Source organism: Parambassis ranga, chromosome 8, assembly GCF_900634625.1.
Source record: "Parambassis ranga chromosome 8, fParRan2.1, whole genome shotgun sequence".
NCBI lineage: Eukaryota > Metazoa > Chordata > Actinopteri > Ambassidae > Parambassis > Parambassis ranga.
Genome location: NC_041029.1, coordinates 17,136,546 through 17,155,149, shown reverse-complemented (window position 1 = coordinate 17,155,149; position 18,604 = coordinate 17,136,546). Strand labels below are relative to the sequence as shown.

General features: G+C 46.7%; 1 protein-coding gene across 1 annotated transcript; it reads right to left on the bottom strand.

Annotated features, from left to right (window-relative positions):
• Positions 1-1,545: 1,545 nt before the first annotated feature.
• Positions 1,546-16,669, bottom strand: brsk1b (BR serine/threonine kinase 1b). Its single transcript, XM_028412881.1, has 20 exons — positions 16,003-16,669; positions 15,701-15,795; positions 13,772-13,857; positions 13,455-13,595; positions 12,682-12,798; positions 12,370-12,403; positions 12,001-12,069; positions 10,972-11,118; positions 8,597-8,628; positions 8,342-8,506; positions 7,670-7,767; positions 7,445-7,595; positions 7,278-7,338; positions 6,357-6,969; positions 6,101-6,149; positions 5,904-6,027; positions 5,721-5,822; positions 5,000-5,096; positions 4,819-4,908; positions 1,546-3,554 (listed from the first exon to the last, which is right to left on the bottom strand). Exons 1-20 carry the CDS (start codon positions 16,088-16,090, stop codon positions 3,325-3,327), a joined length of 2,589 nt encoding a protein of 862 aa, XP_028268682.1. The 5' UTR covers positions 16,091-16,669; the 3' UTR covers positions 1,546-3,324.
• Positions 16,670-18,604: the final 1,935 nt, after the last annotated feature.

Sequence of the window (18,604 nt, the reverse complement as noted above, 5' to 3'; positions counted from 1 at the left end):
CCCCGAGTTTATTTTCTACAGGGCTACAAAGGAATAAACTGCTTTTTGAACCGAAAAAAACCCAAAAGAATGAGCGACACAGGACAAAAAAAACATGACGCATGCACACAAGCCTGAACGGACTCTGTATATTACGAGGCGCCACCTAGCAGTTTGGAGGACAACAAACAAGCCGGATTAAGCCGGATTGAGTGCGAACACGCATGTGTGATTTGAAAATAGGTCTGAATGTATCCATCTTAAAGGCGATCTGGATTCAATCCCACTCTAACTGGATCAACTCTCTCCAGTGTGAACGGGGCCGTACAGGTGTCCACTGCAAACACTGAGATGGCAAAAGAAAACCTCTGACACTACACCAGAAGCAAACAAACACACCACCCATCACAGACTGACAATCCTTCCTGATTACATTCACTGAGGTGACCAAAGCTTTCTAACATGATTCCACGCAGGATATTCTAAGAGATGATGAAACACAGATGCTAACTTCATAAAACTGTCAATAAATCCATTTCAGCTGTGAGTCATTGTGCTAAATGTTTGCAGCTAACCTGCAAGCTACAACTGTTAGCTTACAGCCTTTAGCACTGTTAGCAATGTCCAATTCAGTTTATGATGCCATAAGAATTTATCACAGGGCTGTTGGAGCTGTTAGCACTGCAGTGTTCAGTAGGGTTTTAAGCTACAAGCTAACAATCTCACACAGCTGTTAGCTCAGCAGTTCTCACAGGGGGAGTTAGCGTTGTCATATTTAGCACTGCTTTGAGATGAATTATCCTAACACACTTGTAAATATAAAGGATTGGGCTCTGTGTGCATGAGACAAAATACAATAAACCAAAGAATGCTAACATGCTAATGTTTAGCAAACATGGCCATGGTTCAGAGCTTGATGCCGAGCTTCTTCCTAGCTTCAGACTGTCTCATGTATGCTTGTGTTTTGTAGAATAAACGCTTCTCCGCCATTTTCTTGGCTACCATGGCGATAAGTCCCACCCACACATGAAACTGGGCATACACTTATTCACCACAGGAGGGCGCAGCTACGTGTGTATCTGTTTTTACATGAATCCATCCAGTGGTCAAACATTTTTTAAAAAATAAATAAATAAATAAATAAATAAATACATAAATATTCCAGCAGCTTACAAAAAAACTGAGCTTGAAACAAAATGAACTGAACACCTGAAAGAGTGAACAAGTCCTCCACATTTTGGTCTAGCATCATAAAAATGAACAAATGTGAACATATATTCTGACACAAAACATGACGATAAATCAATGTAACAGGAGGAACACAATATAAAAAGACGGAAGGGTTTTTTTTTGCAGCATCAGTTTTTTTCATGTTGAAAGAACAAGAGTTTTTTTTTGTTGTTCGGGAAAAGCTGGTTTGTTTATGTGACATTTCCCTCTCTGTAAACCCATCTCCTGCAATTTTCTACATGAAAAAAATAAACACACTTTCAACAAATAAATAAATATTATTTAAAATACATACATGAAACAGAAATATGTCTGCACTCTTGCAAACAGTAATTTAAAAAAAAAACCTTTCTTGACACTGACGCCTGCTAGTTTGCTGGTGGCATGACGACAACATAAAAAACACACTAAAGAGCAGCCAGAGTAGAAAAAAGAGCGAAAAACAACACAAGCACATTTCACTCTTTCATTGTGGCTTCAGTTTTCCTTCCCAGGCAGCAGACACACACTTTTTTCTCCCTCTCTTCGTTTGAGAGAGGCGGAAAAGGCCGAGGCGTGTTGGGACTCTACAGTCGCCCTACACAATTCTGCGTCTATTGTCCAAAGAAATGGAAATGTGAGATAGGAGGGGATTTGGTCACCTAAAATGTGGCGCTAAAAAAAAAAAAAACCTGGTAATTCATAGTTTCACATATTAGTTAGGTTAAAGGACGTCATTTCATTCATTTTAATTCTTAGTTAAAGAAGAGGTCTGGAATTCACATCCGCTACAGGTCGCTGTAATCCTCCTGCTAGGTGGTTTGTCCCTGATGCGCCTTGCTAAAGCTAACATGAGGCTGTAGCTATCAGAGTTAGCTAATTTGAAATTTATTTTGACACCAATTTGTTTTGGTGATTTTCTAAGAGGGCTAATTAGCACGCTAAGGAAAGGTGCCCCTGTATGTAGCTTAGCTGCCTAGCTACCTAGCGAGCTCCCTGTCTGTCTTTATTAGTAAAGGTAAACAGACATACGCTGACATAGGCTAAGTTAGCACATACATGCAGAGCATTATATGTACTACATTCAAAGGAAATGATGATAGCAAGCCAGAGCTAGATGCTACAACTTGTGGCCTCTATCTGACAGCAGCAGAAAAATAATTTGTTTTAACGTGAGTAATGTAGCATGGTTTCCTATAGTGTCAGCTATCTGTGTAAAGCTGTTGTTTGTTAGAGGAGTTCAGTGTTACCTCATGTTAGCATTAGCAGAACATTAGCATGCATGCAGGAAAAGCACAGCAAACAACTTCTGTAAAAGGTTCCTGACCAAAACTCCAACAAAATGTACTTTCATCTCTACGTTAGCTTACCTGTTGCTATAGCTACCCTCTATTCTGTCTGATCATCTCCCTCTCTACCGGCGGCCATCCTCTCTTTGTGAGGGATCCTACCTGTGACATTGTCAAAACGGGGCGTCATGTATCCACTTGTTCTCCTCCGTTAAAGGCAATACGGTATCATAGCTTCATCAGTGTGATGCAGAGATCATTGTGGGGCTTCTTGTATTCTGACATTCTGTGTGTGTATCAGACTCTTTGATTGTTAAAAGTGCTCAATATTTTTTTTAACAATCAATCCTCATGTTGTCGTCTAGCTTGAATTTATCTTCCATTAGAAAGTGAGAAGAGAAGAGAAGACTTCCTGTCATGTGACTGGTCAGGTGATGGTTCCAACGCAGGAAATGATGAATGCCTGGATGCGCTCCCTTCCATTGGGGGGTTGTCCTGTTGAGGTTGAAGCGTGTGTCTCGTGTGATTGGTCGGCGAGGACGTCATGTGCTTTCTTGATTATTGGAGCAGGTGTTTCCCTGGCTGTGAGGTTTTCCTGTAGTTTATCAGGACTTCTTGGACCTGTTTCCATGAACATACATATCTGCAGACATGTTAGGGGACTTCTCCTTGTGTCCCGAGGTCAAAACGTCCCCATGTTCCGTCCCATTGTTTGGGACTTAAAGTATGAAGCAAGGCAGGAACTGAGGAACTAGGGAAAGAAATAATGTGGAAAGGACTGAGGGGAGGGAGGGAGAGAGAGGGCCGGGCAGACGGCCCCCAGCGTCTCTCTCCCATGACATTCTCTTCAGGGGTGGGACTGCGTCCCATTGGACGCCGACAGGAGTCTGGTCTTGTCCTTCCCTGACCCTTTCCTTTGTAGGACGGTCCCGCTGCTGCTGCTCACGGTGCTCCCGCTCCCGCCATCGGCTGTGCTCTCCTTCTCTCCTCGCTCCCGATCCGATCCGTTCTCGGAGCGCCGGGAGTTCTGACGCGAAGGAGTGCTCGGCTGGCGGGAAAGCTGACCGTTCTTCTCATCTAAAGTCAGTAGACGTAAAACAAACACATACTTAAACCATACTTAAAAAACATACTAAACATCTTTTCATTAGGCAAATACAACCCCAGACAAACTGTCTGATTATTTATCAGCAAACATGGAGCGGGGTTCATGGTCGACTTAATGACTCCAAGGTTCCCAAGTCCAAGTTTTGTAGCTGCAAAACAAGCCCACAGCACAGCCCTCCACCACTGTGCATGGCACTGGGTCTCTACTGAGGTGCTCTGTTTGGTTTTCACCAGAGCATTAAGGCTTTCTCCTGGCAACCCATTCAAACAGAATGTTGTTCAGTCTTCTTCTTTCTGCTCAGTGAGGCTAAGACCCCTTTCACACTGGGAAAATCTGTCTGGCTAGAGCAGGATTCAGGCCGTATCTGGATATATCTGGATAGTTTTCAATCCACCTCTCAGAGGTGGATCTAGCCGGATTGGATTACACCTGGCTCAGGTCTGATCGCAAATGTGGCTAGTGAATCCTGTTCACCCTGTTCGTATTTCCGGTTCATGGGGACAGTGTCCGGGTCGCGTACAAACACAGTATGTAAACAACCGTCGAACCACGACAGCTTTGCCCGGAGTTTATTTTCCACAGGGCTACAAAGAAATAAACTGCTTTTTGAACTGAAAAAAACGAAAGAACGAGCGACACGGAACAAAGAAAAAAAAAAAAAATGGCACGACGCATGCGCCACCTAGTGGTTTGGAGAAAAAACAAACAAGCCGGGTTAAGCCGGATTGAGCACGGATACGTGTGTGTGAGCTTAAAGGTGATCTGGATTCAATCCTACTCTAGCTGGACTGACTTTCTCCAGTGTGAACGGGGCCTTAGAGGCTCTGAGTTGTAGCTCTCGGCTTCTCCTGGGAAGATCTGTCCTGAATGCTTTCCACTGGTGAATCTTTCTCACGGCAGAACTCCACATTGTTTGGAAATGGTTTTATGACCCCTGTTGTGCAGCAACAGTTGCTTAGCCCCCTCTTAGCATTGTGTTAGCATTGTGTTAGCACACACCTTAATGCTTCGGAGCAGCCAAATGTCTGCTCTTATAGAGGTCTGCACACCACTGATGATCAGCAGCTCACCTTCTTAAAGCAGGAAGGGGCTACTTCATGAAGGCTTCATTTTCTAAACCAATGATGGCACAGTGAAAACATGTACATGTCGCTCATCTGAAGTTGTATTAAGACCCACAATGATCAGTGCATGACTGCATATGTAGGAAGTCCATGTGTGTGTTCTACTCACCAGCCAGCGCCTGCACAGAAGGCTGATCGTGAGTGCTGAGGAGCTGAGCTTGAATCGTTTCCACCACTCGTTTGAATCTGCGACTCGGACCTGAGAGTAAACAGGATCAACTCATTACTCATTACCTATTCCTCTGACTACATCCAGCTTATGAAACCTTCCGAGCCCTGATGTCTCCTACCTGCCATTAAGGTGAAGGTCACGCTGTAGAGGCCCATCTCCCTTCGTCCGTCTCTCTCTGCTCGCTCTCGCTCTCCCTCAGAGAAACCGATGTCCACCTGCAGAATAAGACACACACAGACAGTTAAGCTGATGTCAGCACGTTATTGTTACATATCCGCATGTATATGATGTGAAAACAATCTTTCAGCTGTGTGTCTGTAATCCATAATAAAGCTTTATTTAAAATGTACACAGATTACAGATTAAATCAAGATAGATTTTTATCATTAGCTTGACTTGAGCTCTGTCTTGCTAGCTGTGATGCTATGTGCACTGCAGACAGTGCTGAGAGTGGAGATGGAACGTGCTCTGCTGGGCAAAAGACAGGATTTCTACATTAGCCAGCATTAGCATCTGTCTATTCTGAAAGACACAAGTTCAGCCAACACTGTCAGGAAACACACAGGCTCTACTAAGGATAATGAATTGTTATAATGTCGTGACTCTCTCTGTTTCAGGTGCTTTTTTTAAGGTCCAGGCAACTTTGTTATTTTGCCCAAATAAGACTCAGACTCCCAGCTGGGTTTGTGCTGTGTACTGACAAAAATCGATGCACAGACAGTCAGCAACAGCAAACGTGGTTCTTCAGTGTACATCTGTTTCACACACTAAGGCAGAGGCACTTAGATGATAACAACCGTCAAAGATCTAAGACAACAAGCAAAAGAAGGAAGTAACACCTGGAACTTGACAGGTTTCTGGAAGACAGAGGGGCCGCCTGAGGACTTGTACTCTGCCCGGAAACTGTTCTGAGACACTACACTGTGGCTGAGGGACGGGATCTAGAGACAGAGAGAAAAGGGTGAGTGTCTTTGAAGGCTATTGTGTACGCAGTGCTGGATGCTGGGCTCAGCCGCACTCACAGAGAGAAAGGCGTGGACGATGTCGGCCTTGATGGAGCTGAGCGGCTTGTCTCTGATCAAAACAAAGATCTGCTCCTCCTTCTCCAGGCTGATGAAGTTACCGAACCAGGACCTCTTAGCCAGTCTACGGATAAAAACAAAATGAAGACACGCAGGACAGAGACTACACGGAGTAACTGTGACCTCTGCGTACTTACTCTGGACTGGACTCTGGAGTCAAACTGGACATGTCCTCTGATGTAGGGACTAATGAAAAGAAAAACAGGCAGCAAGAAAAGAGGAAAATTTACTCTTGATGACAGGCTCTAATTTAATTTTCCTAATTAGCAGATTATCACAGAATCAGACATTACTCAACACAGCCGCAGGCTGCGGGCTGCCACACGTGTTAGATGTTTGATAATAATAGATCCCATCCGAGATGCGAACGCAGAAAAGCAGCGTCTTTCTCACCTTGGAGTTTGCGCCGATGGAAACGTGGAGAGCCCAGAAGGTTGTTTTTGAACGAGTTGAGTCTTGTTCTCCAGTGGGCGGGGCTAGAGGCAGCCATGCTGCCGCTGCCACCTGGGCTGGAGGGCGGGGTCAGCGACATGGACGCCCCGCCGGCTCCGTCGGCTCTGGAAGAAGAAGACGAGGAGGAAGAGGAGGGAGGGGTGGTGGAGGAAGGGTGCTGGATTTGGTGCACAGGCGTGCCCAGCGGGGTGGGCAGAGGTGAGCCCTGCGGCGTGACCTGCGACACAGGGGGAGGGGTGGCAGAGGAGTTAGAGGACGGGTGGACATTTTTGGACCTGAAGACAGACGGGGAGGGGAAGTTGAAGAAGCGTGGGATGGGGGAGAGGATGGGGGAGGGAGAAGGGGAGGGGGAGCGTGGGGTCTGCAGTGGGAGGGACTTCATGGAGTGGAGCTGGGGCCGCTCCACGGGGCCCTTTGAGGGTAAGGTTTGTGTTTTTGGGTCAGGCGCCGGACGGGTAGGCCGAGGGGTGGTTGTACTTCCTGGTTTTGGGTCTTTGGAGGAGGAAGTGGAGGTAGAGGTGACCTCTGACTGGCTGAAAGTGAAGACCGGGCTCTGATGGGCAGACAGAGAGAGATGGAAAGGAGGGAAAGACAGGTATGGACAGATGGTCATGAAATGTGATTCATGGTCAACAAGCTTCCATCAGATGCACCAAAAGGAGGGAGGATTTGGTGATCTTTACTCAGTCCCTGTCTGTTCAGCCAGGGTAAGTACAGCACTGAGACAACGTGATGAAATGTGTATGTGACAATATGACTGACAATGACAGCTTGAGGAGTAAAAATGTAGAAATGTAGGCCGGAGCAGAAGAAGAAGGAGCTTCAGCTGGACAGAGAAGCATCATACACAGAAAGTCTTACCCTGGGACTGCTGAGAGGACTGGAGGACAGACCTGTGGACGCTCCGCTGACTGAGCGAGACCTGGAAGAGTCATGAAGGTGACTTTAGGACAGGATGAACTAAAATAGATAAAGTGGGCTTCTTATTTTCACGCTGATCGTATCTCATCTGCTGCGTTCAGACTCACCTCTGACTGTGTGCGTTTGTATCCAGGGCCCTGCGAGGTGGGGTGGGAGACCCCTGATCTGTGACACTCAGCACCTCTAAGCTCTTCCTCTCTGGACGACAGCGGCCATGACGGGTCAGCATAGGGGAGTCCACGCGCTTCCTGGGTGGATCTTTGGAGACAAAAACATCAATGAAAATGAAAGAAAATGGTCTCACTAAAGGGTTAAAGGCCGCCTTTTCTTACCAAGGTCATTTCTGGGTGGCAAATCCTCGTCCTCACAGCTGGGGTACCGCTCTTTCCTGTCCAACAGGAGGAAGTAGATCATCTTCTCCTGGTTCTCCCTGAAGAGAGACGACACAGAGACAAAAAACAAACAAGCCTCAATGACGACACCCAGGTGTGAACAGTAATACATCATGATGATTGGACTCGTTTCGGAGTTTTATCTGCATTCATGTAAACCACCAAACCAAACCAATAAGCTGACAGACTTTAAATCATGGATTTTGAAACAGGTGGTGGTTCATTGACCGCCGCGCCAGAACCACATCACAATAACACACATGTGCTATTTGTACACTGTTGGCTGACACCAGGCTGGAAAACCCCCCCAACAGTGTGGTTGACACGACTCCAGGGATGGACAGAGAGGGAGATGAATGAATGAGGCACTGTTTCTGTTGCTGTCTGTGTTCCTGCCATGTCAGGCAGTTAATGCTGTGAGCGTTTGGCTGGGATAATGAGCGAGGAAGAGAGAGAGAGAGGAATTAAGTGAACTACACTCACAGTTATTCAGCTGTTTCCTGTTGAAGCCTGTGTGTATGTGAAAAGCTTGTGTCCTCTTTGTTTTATTTTCCTGCATATTTACCTCTCGCTGGTGTTCTGTCAAGTGTCTGGCGGGATGCGTTTACTCACTCCTCACTTGTAAGGTCCTGCGTGAGTTTGACGCGGTCTCTGAAGCAGCCTAAGGAATACATGCTCTCCAGCACGTCCGGGTCCAGCTCCGATAAGGACAGGATCCTCTTCACGCACACCCGCCGAGGCGGAGGCTGCTCGGGGCATGGCTCGTTACGACCCCCCCTGAAAGGAAGACAGTGGAGTATTTATATGAAAACTAAGACCTCTACATGGTATAGGTTGGATGCAGGTGGTGGAGGAACATGCACTTACTGGTACCAGGAGTGCTTCTGTATTGCTTCTAGCTGTAATCATAAAAATCAGAAGACATGTTTACACACTGGTCAGAGCTATATTAACAGCACAATCACAAATAAGCGTGTGTTCTGTTTTGTTTTTGTTTGTCAGCCATCTTTCTGCATAATGTCAACATCTCTGTACATTCTGTACTAAAATGTACAAACTGCTGTTTCAGCCTGAAGGTGTGTTTCCAGGGGGACTCCAAAAAGTGACGGACCTGGCTGAGATATTGCTTGGGCTGTGTTGCAAATCACTCCCTGATCACTACATATGGTCCTATACAGAGCCGTCGCCATTTTGTAGTGCTGTCCGAATACTTAGTGAGAAATTATAGACCCCATATAGGGCCCTCAATGTATCCCACAATGCATCAGGAAAAGTAGCGTCCATCCGCTGGTCACTACTTTTAGCGATATGTCCCATCATGCATTGCGCAGACCGGCTAAAAGAACGGGAACAGAAGTGACGTCACCTGTCTTATGAATATAATGATGGTTTAAAGAATGACCGGCTGTGTTTGTTTATTAATGTTTTACCATAAAACGTTTGTTGAGCTATAACGGCACAAATTATAACTGCTAACAGCAGAGTTTGTTTAGCCGGCAGAGATCGGCTCGTTTAATTTGTGACAGCGATGATGTCATTAACGGGGTTAAAAGGGGTCACCAGGCCAGTTCTACAGCTCCTCTGATCAGCTGTGCTAACATCATTTCACAGGAGTTTTCTAATCATCAACGAGCCTTTTTAACACGATTAGCTAAGTCAAAGTCAAAGTCAGCTTTATTGTCAACTCTGCTATATGTGCTGGACATACAGAGAATCGAAATTGCATTACTCTTCACTCCGCAACATATAACATGTAACTAAAAACTAAAGATAAATATAAAGTGTAAAAAAATGTACCTACAATGAGGCACACACAAAATACAAGGCACATAATGAAGGCACAATGCAGTAAGAGTGTAAAAGATGTATAGTGAAAGACAGTGCAGTTGGCATAATGTAAACAGTCCAGGAATAGTTTAAGTTATGGCAGCTTATATGAGACTGGTATGACATGACTAAGGTGCAAGAGAATGCACAGGGTAAAGTGGTAAAGCTAACACAATGTAGCATCAGAACACAGGAGTGATGGCTGCTGGGAAAGGGCCTCTGTACACCTTTGTATATATTCCATTAAAAACCAGCCTTTGTAACTAGAACAGTCATTTACCACATGAACAGTGTCCAGACTGTAGTCTGATTACTGTAATGTTATCTTCATTGTGACCCCAAACGTTTGAACAGTAGTGTGTGTGTGTGTTAAAGTTGTGAGTATTTCCAGGATGTGCTGTTGAACTGATGATGACATTTTTTTTCATCCGCTGTATTAATAAAAATAGAACTTTAAACTAGGAGAAGTTTCCTGTGGCCGTGCACTTTATGTGCTCTGCATTAGTACTGCGTACAGAGGAAGCCACGGGACGAGTGCTGCACAGTGTCTCCTGGGGATGGAGTAATGGAGCAGCTGCAGTTCTGCAAGCATGTAAGAAGGGAAACGTGGCACTGCTGTGGATGCAGAGAGGAGACTAGCAGCTGCTTAGAAAGGTCTGCAGAGGGGGGGGGGCTCTGACATTCCCACTTCTTAGCTGACGATGTATTTTTTTAAATATTAAGGTTGTGTGGTTTGATATAGTGATGTGAAACGCTTGTGCAGTGGGTGGTTTCCATGGCGCCTGATAGCAAACAGACAGCAGCAGTGAGACGGTCTGACCTGGTTTCAGGCTCCATTAATCAGCAGCTCATCAGACCAACTCACAGCTTTGATTAAATGTGCTCTGTGGAAGCAGCGTGACTAACTAACCAGGCCTCTCTTTATCTTGCAGCCTCCTCTGAAACACATTAGAGCCGTTGTCCCTTCATCTCTTCTGCCTCTTAAGCAGGAATTCATTTGATTTCTAACCTGAGTGCAGAGGAACTTCCCCTCTCTGCCTCCATCTCCCCCCCTCCCTCTTTCAGGGTGGAGAGCCGGCCTTTAGGTGAAAAGAAGGATGCAAATGTGTCCCTTCCTCCCTCTCTAAATAAATCATATGAGCTGTTTCTGCTAATGAACAGGAATAAAAAGCGTCCTGTCATGGCTGACTCTGCTCCTGCCTGCCGGCACTACCTCCGTCTGTTCCTCTGTAAGGTCTTGTGTCGGGTTAAATATCTGTCACATCTTGAAGCAAAGCCCGAGGCCGGCTCGTCTTCCTCCCTCTGCACCCTTTTTACATCCCCGGTTCATGGTTCAGCTCCTTAGTTACTTTCTATTAAAAAGCGGTTTATAAAGAGAACAGAGGCACAAAAAAAGAGCTTCTCTTTCCTCTTACCGTCAGTCTCTTTTCAGCATTGACTTCTATCATTCCTTTTAACAAGGCTTGGCAGTCCGGAGGTATAAAGTGGGGCATGTGGAACACTCCGCTCTTCACTTTCTCTAGAAGCTGCCGCAGGTTGTCGTGGTCAAAGGGCAAGGCACCCTGAGAACGAAAGGAACAGGATCAAACAGAAGCAGACAGGAAGTACAGACATTTCTACTGCTGACGTATGAGTCTGTCACCACTGACTTCCTGGTTACCATGGAGAACTACAGCTTTGTGACCACCGTTTCTAGACTAGTCTGTCCAAAGGATGCAGGGACATGATGAATTCCAGAAGACCGTCTTCAGTGACACGACATATAGAGACTTCGGTCATCAGCATCTTGCCAACACCCAAATCCAAGTCAATGCAAATGTGCAAGTGGGGCATAAATGGACGTGTTAGCGTGATTATTTCTGCTGTGGGTACTGGCTGACTTTCTGGAGACACCCTCCAGTGGCCAGTTTTGTTGTTTCTGTTTTGGCTTCTGGTCTCAGAACCAGGGGCACAGTTTTAGCATGGACGTAGGGGGGACTACGGACTCTAAACCCTTGCTCCGGATCCCCCCCGGAGGAGCTGGAGGAAGTGTCCGGTGAGAGGGAAGTCTGGGTGTCCCTGCTTAGACTGCTGCCCCCGCGACCCGGCCCCGGATAAGTAGTTGAAGATGGGTGGATGGATTCAGCCAGTAGTCTGGCTTCTTCTGATCACATACCTACAGGTTACATTCACTGCCACAGGCCTCCGGTCAGTGGAGCAGAGCTGCCAGCAGTGTGACTGTGTCCTGGCTGCTCATACCCCTGATAATAGAGTGTAATATACAAACAGTGACCTGCTTGTCGAAACATCGCTCCACAGTGCCACCAGGGTCTAAGATTTAATATGGATAAGGTGGCCTGAGGTTCAGTGTGGATTATTGTTCTGCAGGAGATAAATGAAGCAAAGACAGAAAAAAAAAGAAGAAGAGGGGAAATGAAAAGGACTGAAGCAGAGGGGACTCTCACCACAAGAAGAGCGAAGAGGATGACTCCACAGCTCCAAACATCTGCTCTGCGACCATCATACTTCTCCCCCTGAAGCACCAGTGAGAGGAGGACATCAGACACACCAACACACCAGGACATCAACACACCAACACACCATCACACACCAACACATCAACACACCAACACACACCAACACATCAACTTACACTAACAGCTGCGTGAAAATTGAATGTACTTTATACTCGAGTATTGAAGATATAGTCATTTTCTATATCCCACAGGGGACGAGCCGCTATATAACGCGTATATTCGTTATATCGCCCAACCCTACATCACACACTATCACATCAACACACATCAACATGCTCTGAGAGTGAGGTCACTCACCCTTATGACCTCTGGGCAGGCGTAATGAGGAGATCTGTGAGGAAGGAATAGGTGTGTTCATGTTCATGAAACAAAAACACAGTAAAACTGGGAGCACCTGCTGGTTAATCCATGGAACAGCCTGAAGAGGTGAATTCAGGTGAAAGCTACAATCCCTTACTAATGTAATCTGTTGAATCCTCCTGATGGGCGGCTGGTTTAACATGTTTTATCTTATTGTCATAGATTATGTTAAAGAGTACAGTGGAGCCTTGGTGTTCCCGTCTCATCATACAATAACAATAACTGTGATCATTCAGTCCCAGTACTCACCCACAACTTGTTTCCAGCAGACTGTCCCCGACCTGCAGCGAGGCCATGCCGAAGTCTGCTATCCTGATGTTATTCTTCTCGTCCAGGAGAAGGTTCTCCGGCTTCAGGTCTCTGTGACTGAACACACCAACACAGTCAATGCACACACACGTGTACGCACACTACAAGACATGTTTACAGAGAGTGAACACTAAAACTACCTGGTTAGGTTTAGCACTAACATCACTTGGCATCAAAACTACTCAGGCCCCGTTCACACTGGAGAGAGTCAGCTGGTGATAGCTGGCTATCACACACGCATGCCCGTGCTCAATCCAGCTTAACCCAGCTTGTTTGTTGTCCTCCAAACCACTAGGTGGCGCCTGGTAATATACAGAGTCCGTTCAGGCCCAGTCGTGTCCCTTGTCGCTCGTTCTTTAGTTTATCCAGATTCACGTTGTTCAGACTCAGAACAAAACGATCCGGATATTTTCAGATACGGCCCGAATCCTGCTCTAGTGTGAACAGGGTCTTAGTTGTGTTTAGACTCTGAGACCGCTGGCTACCAAACTACCAGGTTAGGTAGCCAAGTGTTTAGGTTTAAGCACTATGTGGTACAAACATACTTGTTCAGGTATGAGAACCAAAACTGTTCTGTTAGATTTGGCTGTTCAGATGACTTGGTATCAGTCCTTCTTTGCTAGGTTAAGGTAGTAAGTTAAGTTCTTTGTTAGGTTTAAGGACCAAACTACTTGTCTGCAGTAAGACCTTATAGACTTGTTAGTGGTACACACCATATGGAGTGACTGTGGCAGAAGTCGAGGGCGGAGATGATTTGTCTGAAGAACTTTCTGGCCTCTTTGGGGGTCAGTCTGCCCTTCTTCACCAGGTAGTCGAATAACTCTCCACCGGACACGTGTTCCAACACCAGGTACCTGGGAGACAGACGGGACATCTCACAGAATAAGCAACCGTCTGGTGATTTATCTCAGTTTTTACATTGCACAACATCCCCCCTCTCTTTCATTCAAGGTTGTTTCTGCTTCTGGCAGAAACCCGAGCAGAGGGAAGAACATTTCATCAGGAAGAAGAGAGATCCAGAGATACTCACAGGTATTTGTTATTCTCATAGACATCGTGCAGCTTCAGAACGTGAGGGTGCTCTATTAGTTTAAGAATAGCTATTTCTCTCTCCACCTGCACAGACAGAGGGGGGGGGGGGAGAAAGGTTAGAAGAGAGCGAGAGAGAAAAGAACTGGTTAAAAACGATGGAGATGGAAATGTCAGCTGGAAGAGGACGTTATGATGTAAGACAGGAGAGAGGGAGGGAGGAAGCAGGTATAAAGGAGGAGCAGACAGAGGCTGCACGAGAAGTTCAGTCAGTTCAGAAACAGACATCAGCAGAGGAGGGGCACGAAGAAGATCGTATGTTTAAATCAAGAAGACATGAACAGAATGCACCCAATGGTGCCATTTTTAGCTTCTTTGCATTGTTTGCTTGCTAAGCTGCTAGTTTAAAGCTCAAAGCCTTTAACTTCCTTCAATCTGTGTAACGTTACGGACACAATAATCAACATTTTATCTACAAAACAGACTCATCGATCAGTGTAGTGTGAAACATGTGCCTTATAGCTGCCCAACCAATGGTCACCAACTGTGAAGTGAGCATATTGAAATAAAGGAAGCTGCCATTTTTTATAGCTTCTTAGACAAAATATATCGTTGCTAACCTAGCAGCTAGCTTAGAGCCTTTAGCTCCTGCCTGATAAATTTGAAGACCTGCTAATCAGTGTTTCATCCACATAATGGAGCAATAACTTTGGGCATCTGTTGTACTCAGCTTTAGAAAAACCTCAGCTTTTAACTGTAAAGTCTATCACATCACATCACATCACATCTCAGCACCAACTCAATCTGCACAGAATGACCTATTGAACACTCTGCCACATGGCAGTGAAAAAGGCACAGTATTGATTTTCTCTTTCACATTGGAAGTGGATTATCGGACGGTCAAATCATGTTACTCTCACTGTCGCCTAAATATTCTTTAAAGCCGAGGCAAAGCCTAAAAATGCAGGACTGTTGTCCTAAGTGTTGATTGTTCTGTATTATAACAACATAAATAAAAAGCTGTTTACATTTCATTCGAGTCCGGTGTCTTTCAGCTGCAGGAGCTTTCATCAGAGCGCTTAATTAGCAGAACGAAATCATCCCTATTGTTCGGCATACAGAAGAAGTGCCCACACACTCAGCAGATCCAAGTTCCAACACCCCGGCAGGCTTTTCTCGACAAAAACACAGACTCCTGTTTCTGTTGCTATTTCTGCAGAGTGCAGATTTACATCATTTGAGCTTCACAGCCACCGTAGCGACAGGCACAGCGACTACGGGCACATCATGCTGCTTAATAATAATACAAACTTTACTCATGAAACACTTTCAAAACTAAAACTGTATAGAACATTCTAAATTCACTCTGTTAGCTTGCAGCTATCTGTAATACTAGAGTGGGGAAGCTAGCTCGATGACAAAGTTTGCACACACTCTGGAAAGAAATAACTGGTAAAAACATATATTTTTACTTGTTTGTTTTCTAGACCTAGCTATTATGCTAACAGTGCAAAAAAAAAATACTAGATTTCATCACCAACCCCTGCCTGAATGCCAAAGCATGGCTACAAATGAACCAAGAGCTACTAAGCTAAGCTAGCTGCTATGCTGACAATGCTAAGAGGCTAACCTAATAGTCAGCTAATTAAACCAAGTATGTTACTAGCTAGCTGCCTGTTGACAAACTAGCTAGGTAGCAGTGTGACCAACAAGTGTTTCCTTTTGAATTTCAGGGCAGCTAAAAGGGGAAAAAATGACAAATAATCTGCTGGAATGGGCAAACAAACTAGCTGCTGTGTTGCTAACAGGCTAGTTTGGAGTCAGCTAAGTAGCTAGCTTAACTTAGTTACACTCAGTCGTCACTCAGGCTTTAAATACGACCTGTCAGTGAGACAGTCATGACGTCATGACGCCGCTGCTGCTGCTGTACCTTCATCAGAACGGACTCTGAGAGCTTCTCTCTGTTGACGATCTTGATGGCCACCTTCTGTCCCGTTATACAGTGGACACCCAGCTTCACCAGTCCTGAGAGGGAGGAGAGAGAGTGATCACCACGCAGCGTGGACACAGGAAGGGAGAGCTGTCATCAATAATTCACAAAGCTTCACTGACACGGTCACAGATCAGAGTCTGACACTAAAAAAAAAACACAAAGAGAACATCCTGAGAGAAGGATGTAAGAGGACTTACAGCCAGGGAAGGGTTAAACTGTGAGTTCTCACGCCTGCCTACCTGTCTGTCCCTTCCCGAGGGTCTTCTCCAGCCGGTAAGGCCCCACGTACTGGCTGGACAGGCCCACCGTCAGCTCCTTGCTGCTCATCCTTCCCCCCGGGCCTGAAATTCTACTCCCGCTATAAAGCAAAGATCAAGACAGCGCTCCGTGCGTGACGCCGTGAACGCGCATCACAGGCGGCTGCACGGCGGTGCGGAGGTCTGGTCGTGATCTGGAAGCCGGGCCCTGCAGGCTACTCCCATGCACTTGTTTGTCATGCGGTCCCGGGCAGAGTGAGAAGCCGGCTCTGCTCTGTAAGGGCCTCCGCCGATCCTCCACAGCGTCTCACAGCATCATCCAGAGGAGGGACAGGTGACAGGAGAGGTCCAACAGAACGCGTGAAACCCGGCTGTAAACACCAGCTGGGACAGAGAGGGGGGACAGTCTCGCTCAGATGTGGACAGGAAGGCTACATTTGCCGCGGATTGATTTCCTCTAAGAGCAGAGTCTCAGATGTCCTCAGTCAGAACGGCCTGATTGAATCCATCCCCGGATCGATATCAGGGACCCCCCGTCCGAAACTCCGAAGCTCCCACGTCCCGCGGTCCTCATGCCAGCCCCCCCGGGGGCCTGCTTCAGCCCAGGATCCGCGCTTCAGCTCCTCTCCCTCTGTGTAGATGCGGCGTTATCCAGGATCATAATCTGTTATCACAACAGCATCAGCAGGAAGGACGGCTCTTCCAATATCCGGTGCACACTCCGGCTCACCCCCCCTCCCCGGCCCTGCATCAGGAAGCGAGAGGAGGAAGAAGAAGAAGGGGGCAGAGCGTCAGGCAGCCTCCGGGCCAGACGGGAAGGGAAACGCGCCCAGCTGCGGCGCGGAGAGGTGCGCTCGGTGTGCCGGAGGAGGAGGAGGAGGAGGAAGAGGAGGAGGAGGAGGAGGAAGAGGAGGAGGAGGAGGAGAAAGAGGAGGAAGAGGAGGATCAGCGCCGGGCCCGGTGATCAATCCAGCTTCTAGAAACAACAAGCATCCTCAGCTGGCCTGCTGGAGGCAGATTCCCCGCCTCTTCCTCCCTCCCTCTGCCTCTCTGTCTCTCTCTCCCTGGCCGGCTGTGCTCATCGTATCAGCGCATCTTCTCCTCCAGACAACAACAACAACAACAACAACAACAACAAGAAGACGCGCGTTTTATGGACAGACGAGCTCTCAGAAGTTGTCAGCATCCAGCAGAGTCTTCCTCACTGACGGGATGTCCTCCTCTGCCTCCGCTGCTGCTGCTGCCAGTAACACCCCTGATGCTCTTCCCTCTTGCCCCCCCCCCCCCCTCCTCCTCTTCCATCGGTCAGCATCAGCATCCGGGTTCCATTGTCCCCGCCCCACCCCTCCCTCCGTCAGACCGCTCCCTCTCTCTGGCTCCTCCACCCTTTTATTTAGCTACATGATTATATGTGAGTTCCTGCAAATACTGAAAGAAAACACATTAAAACACATGAAAAAAACATGTAAGAGAAACATGAGAGCAGTTTATTCTTAAAGCTGCAGTCCACATACATACAGTGTTACATTAAAGCCCACAGGAAGGAAGGATGGATGGAAGGAAGGAAGGAAGGAAGGAAGGATGGATGGAGGGAGGGAAGGATGGATGGAAGGAAGGAAGGAAGGAAGGAAGGAGGGAAGGAAGAATGGATGGAGGGAAGGAAGGAAGGATGGATGGATGGAAGGATGGAGGGATGGATGGAGGGAAGGAAGGATGGAGGGAAGGAAGGAAGGAAGGAAGGATGGAGGGAAGGAAGGAAGGAAGAATGGATGGAGGGATGGATGGATGGAAGGAAGGATGGATGGAAGGATGGAGGGATGGATGGAGGGAAGGAAGGAAGGAAGGAAGGAAGGATGGAGGGAAGGAAGGAAGGAAGGAAGGATGATGGATGGATGGATGGAAGGAAGGAAGGAAGAATGGATGGAGGGATGGATGGAAGGAAGGAAGGATGGATAGAAGGATGGATGGATGGATGGAAGGAAGGAAGGAAGAATGGATGGAGGGATGGATGGAAGGAAGGAAGGATGGATGGATAGAAGGATGGATGGATGGAGGGATGGATGGAAGGAAGGAAGGTAGAATGGATGGATAGAAGGATGGATGGATGGAGGGATGGATGGAAGGAAGGAAGGATGGTAGGAAGGAAGGAAGGATGGAAGAATGGAAGGAAGGATGGATGGATGGATGAGGCATATGGAAGTGACCTCCATCCTCACTTCCTGGTTTGGGCACTGCAAGGACTGTTATAATAATGTAATAATAATAATAATAATAATAATAATAATAATAATAATAGATCCGCCACAGTACATAACTCCATGTGAACCCTCGGACAGCTGCGTCACTGTAGTGATTAAACTTCACATTGTGACATTTTATTTTAATGTTGCTGATTCTCAGATCTTAATCCTCTTTAATCTTAATCTCTGGCTACAGACTGATGCAGCACAGATAATCTCACTCATGTGTGGGTATATAAACCCAGGCAGGTCAGTTATGTATCTGCAGTGAGTGAGTCGCAGGCACAGCTCAATACTTCCATCTATGTATGGGCAAGATTTTAATATCACTGAATGAACCTGGT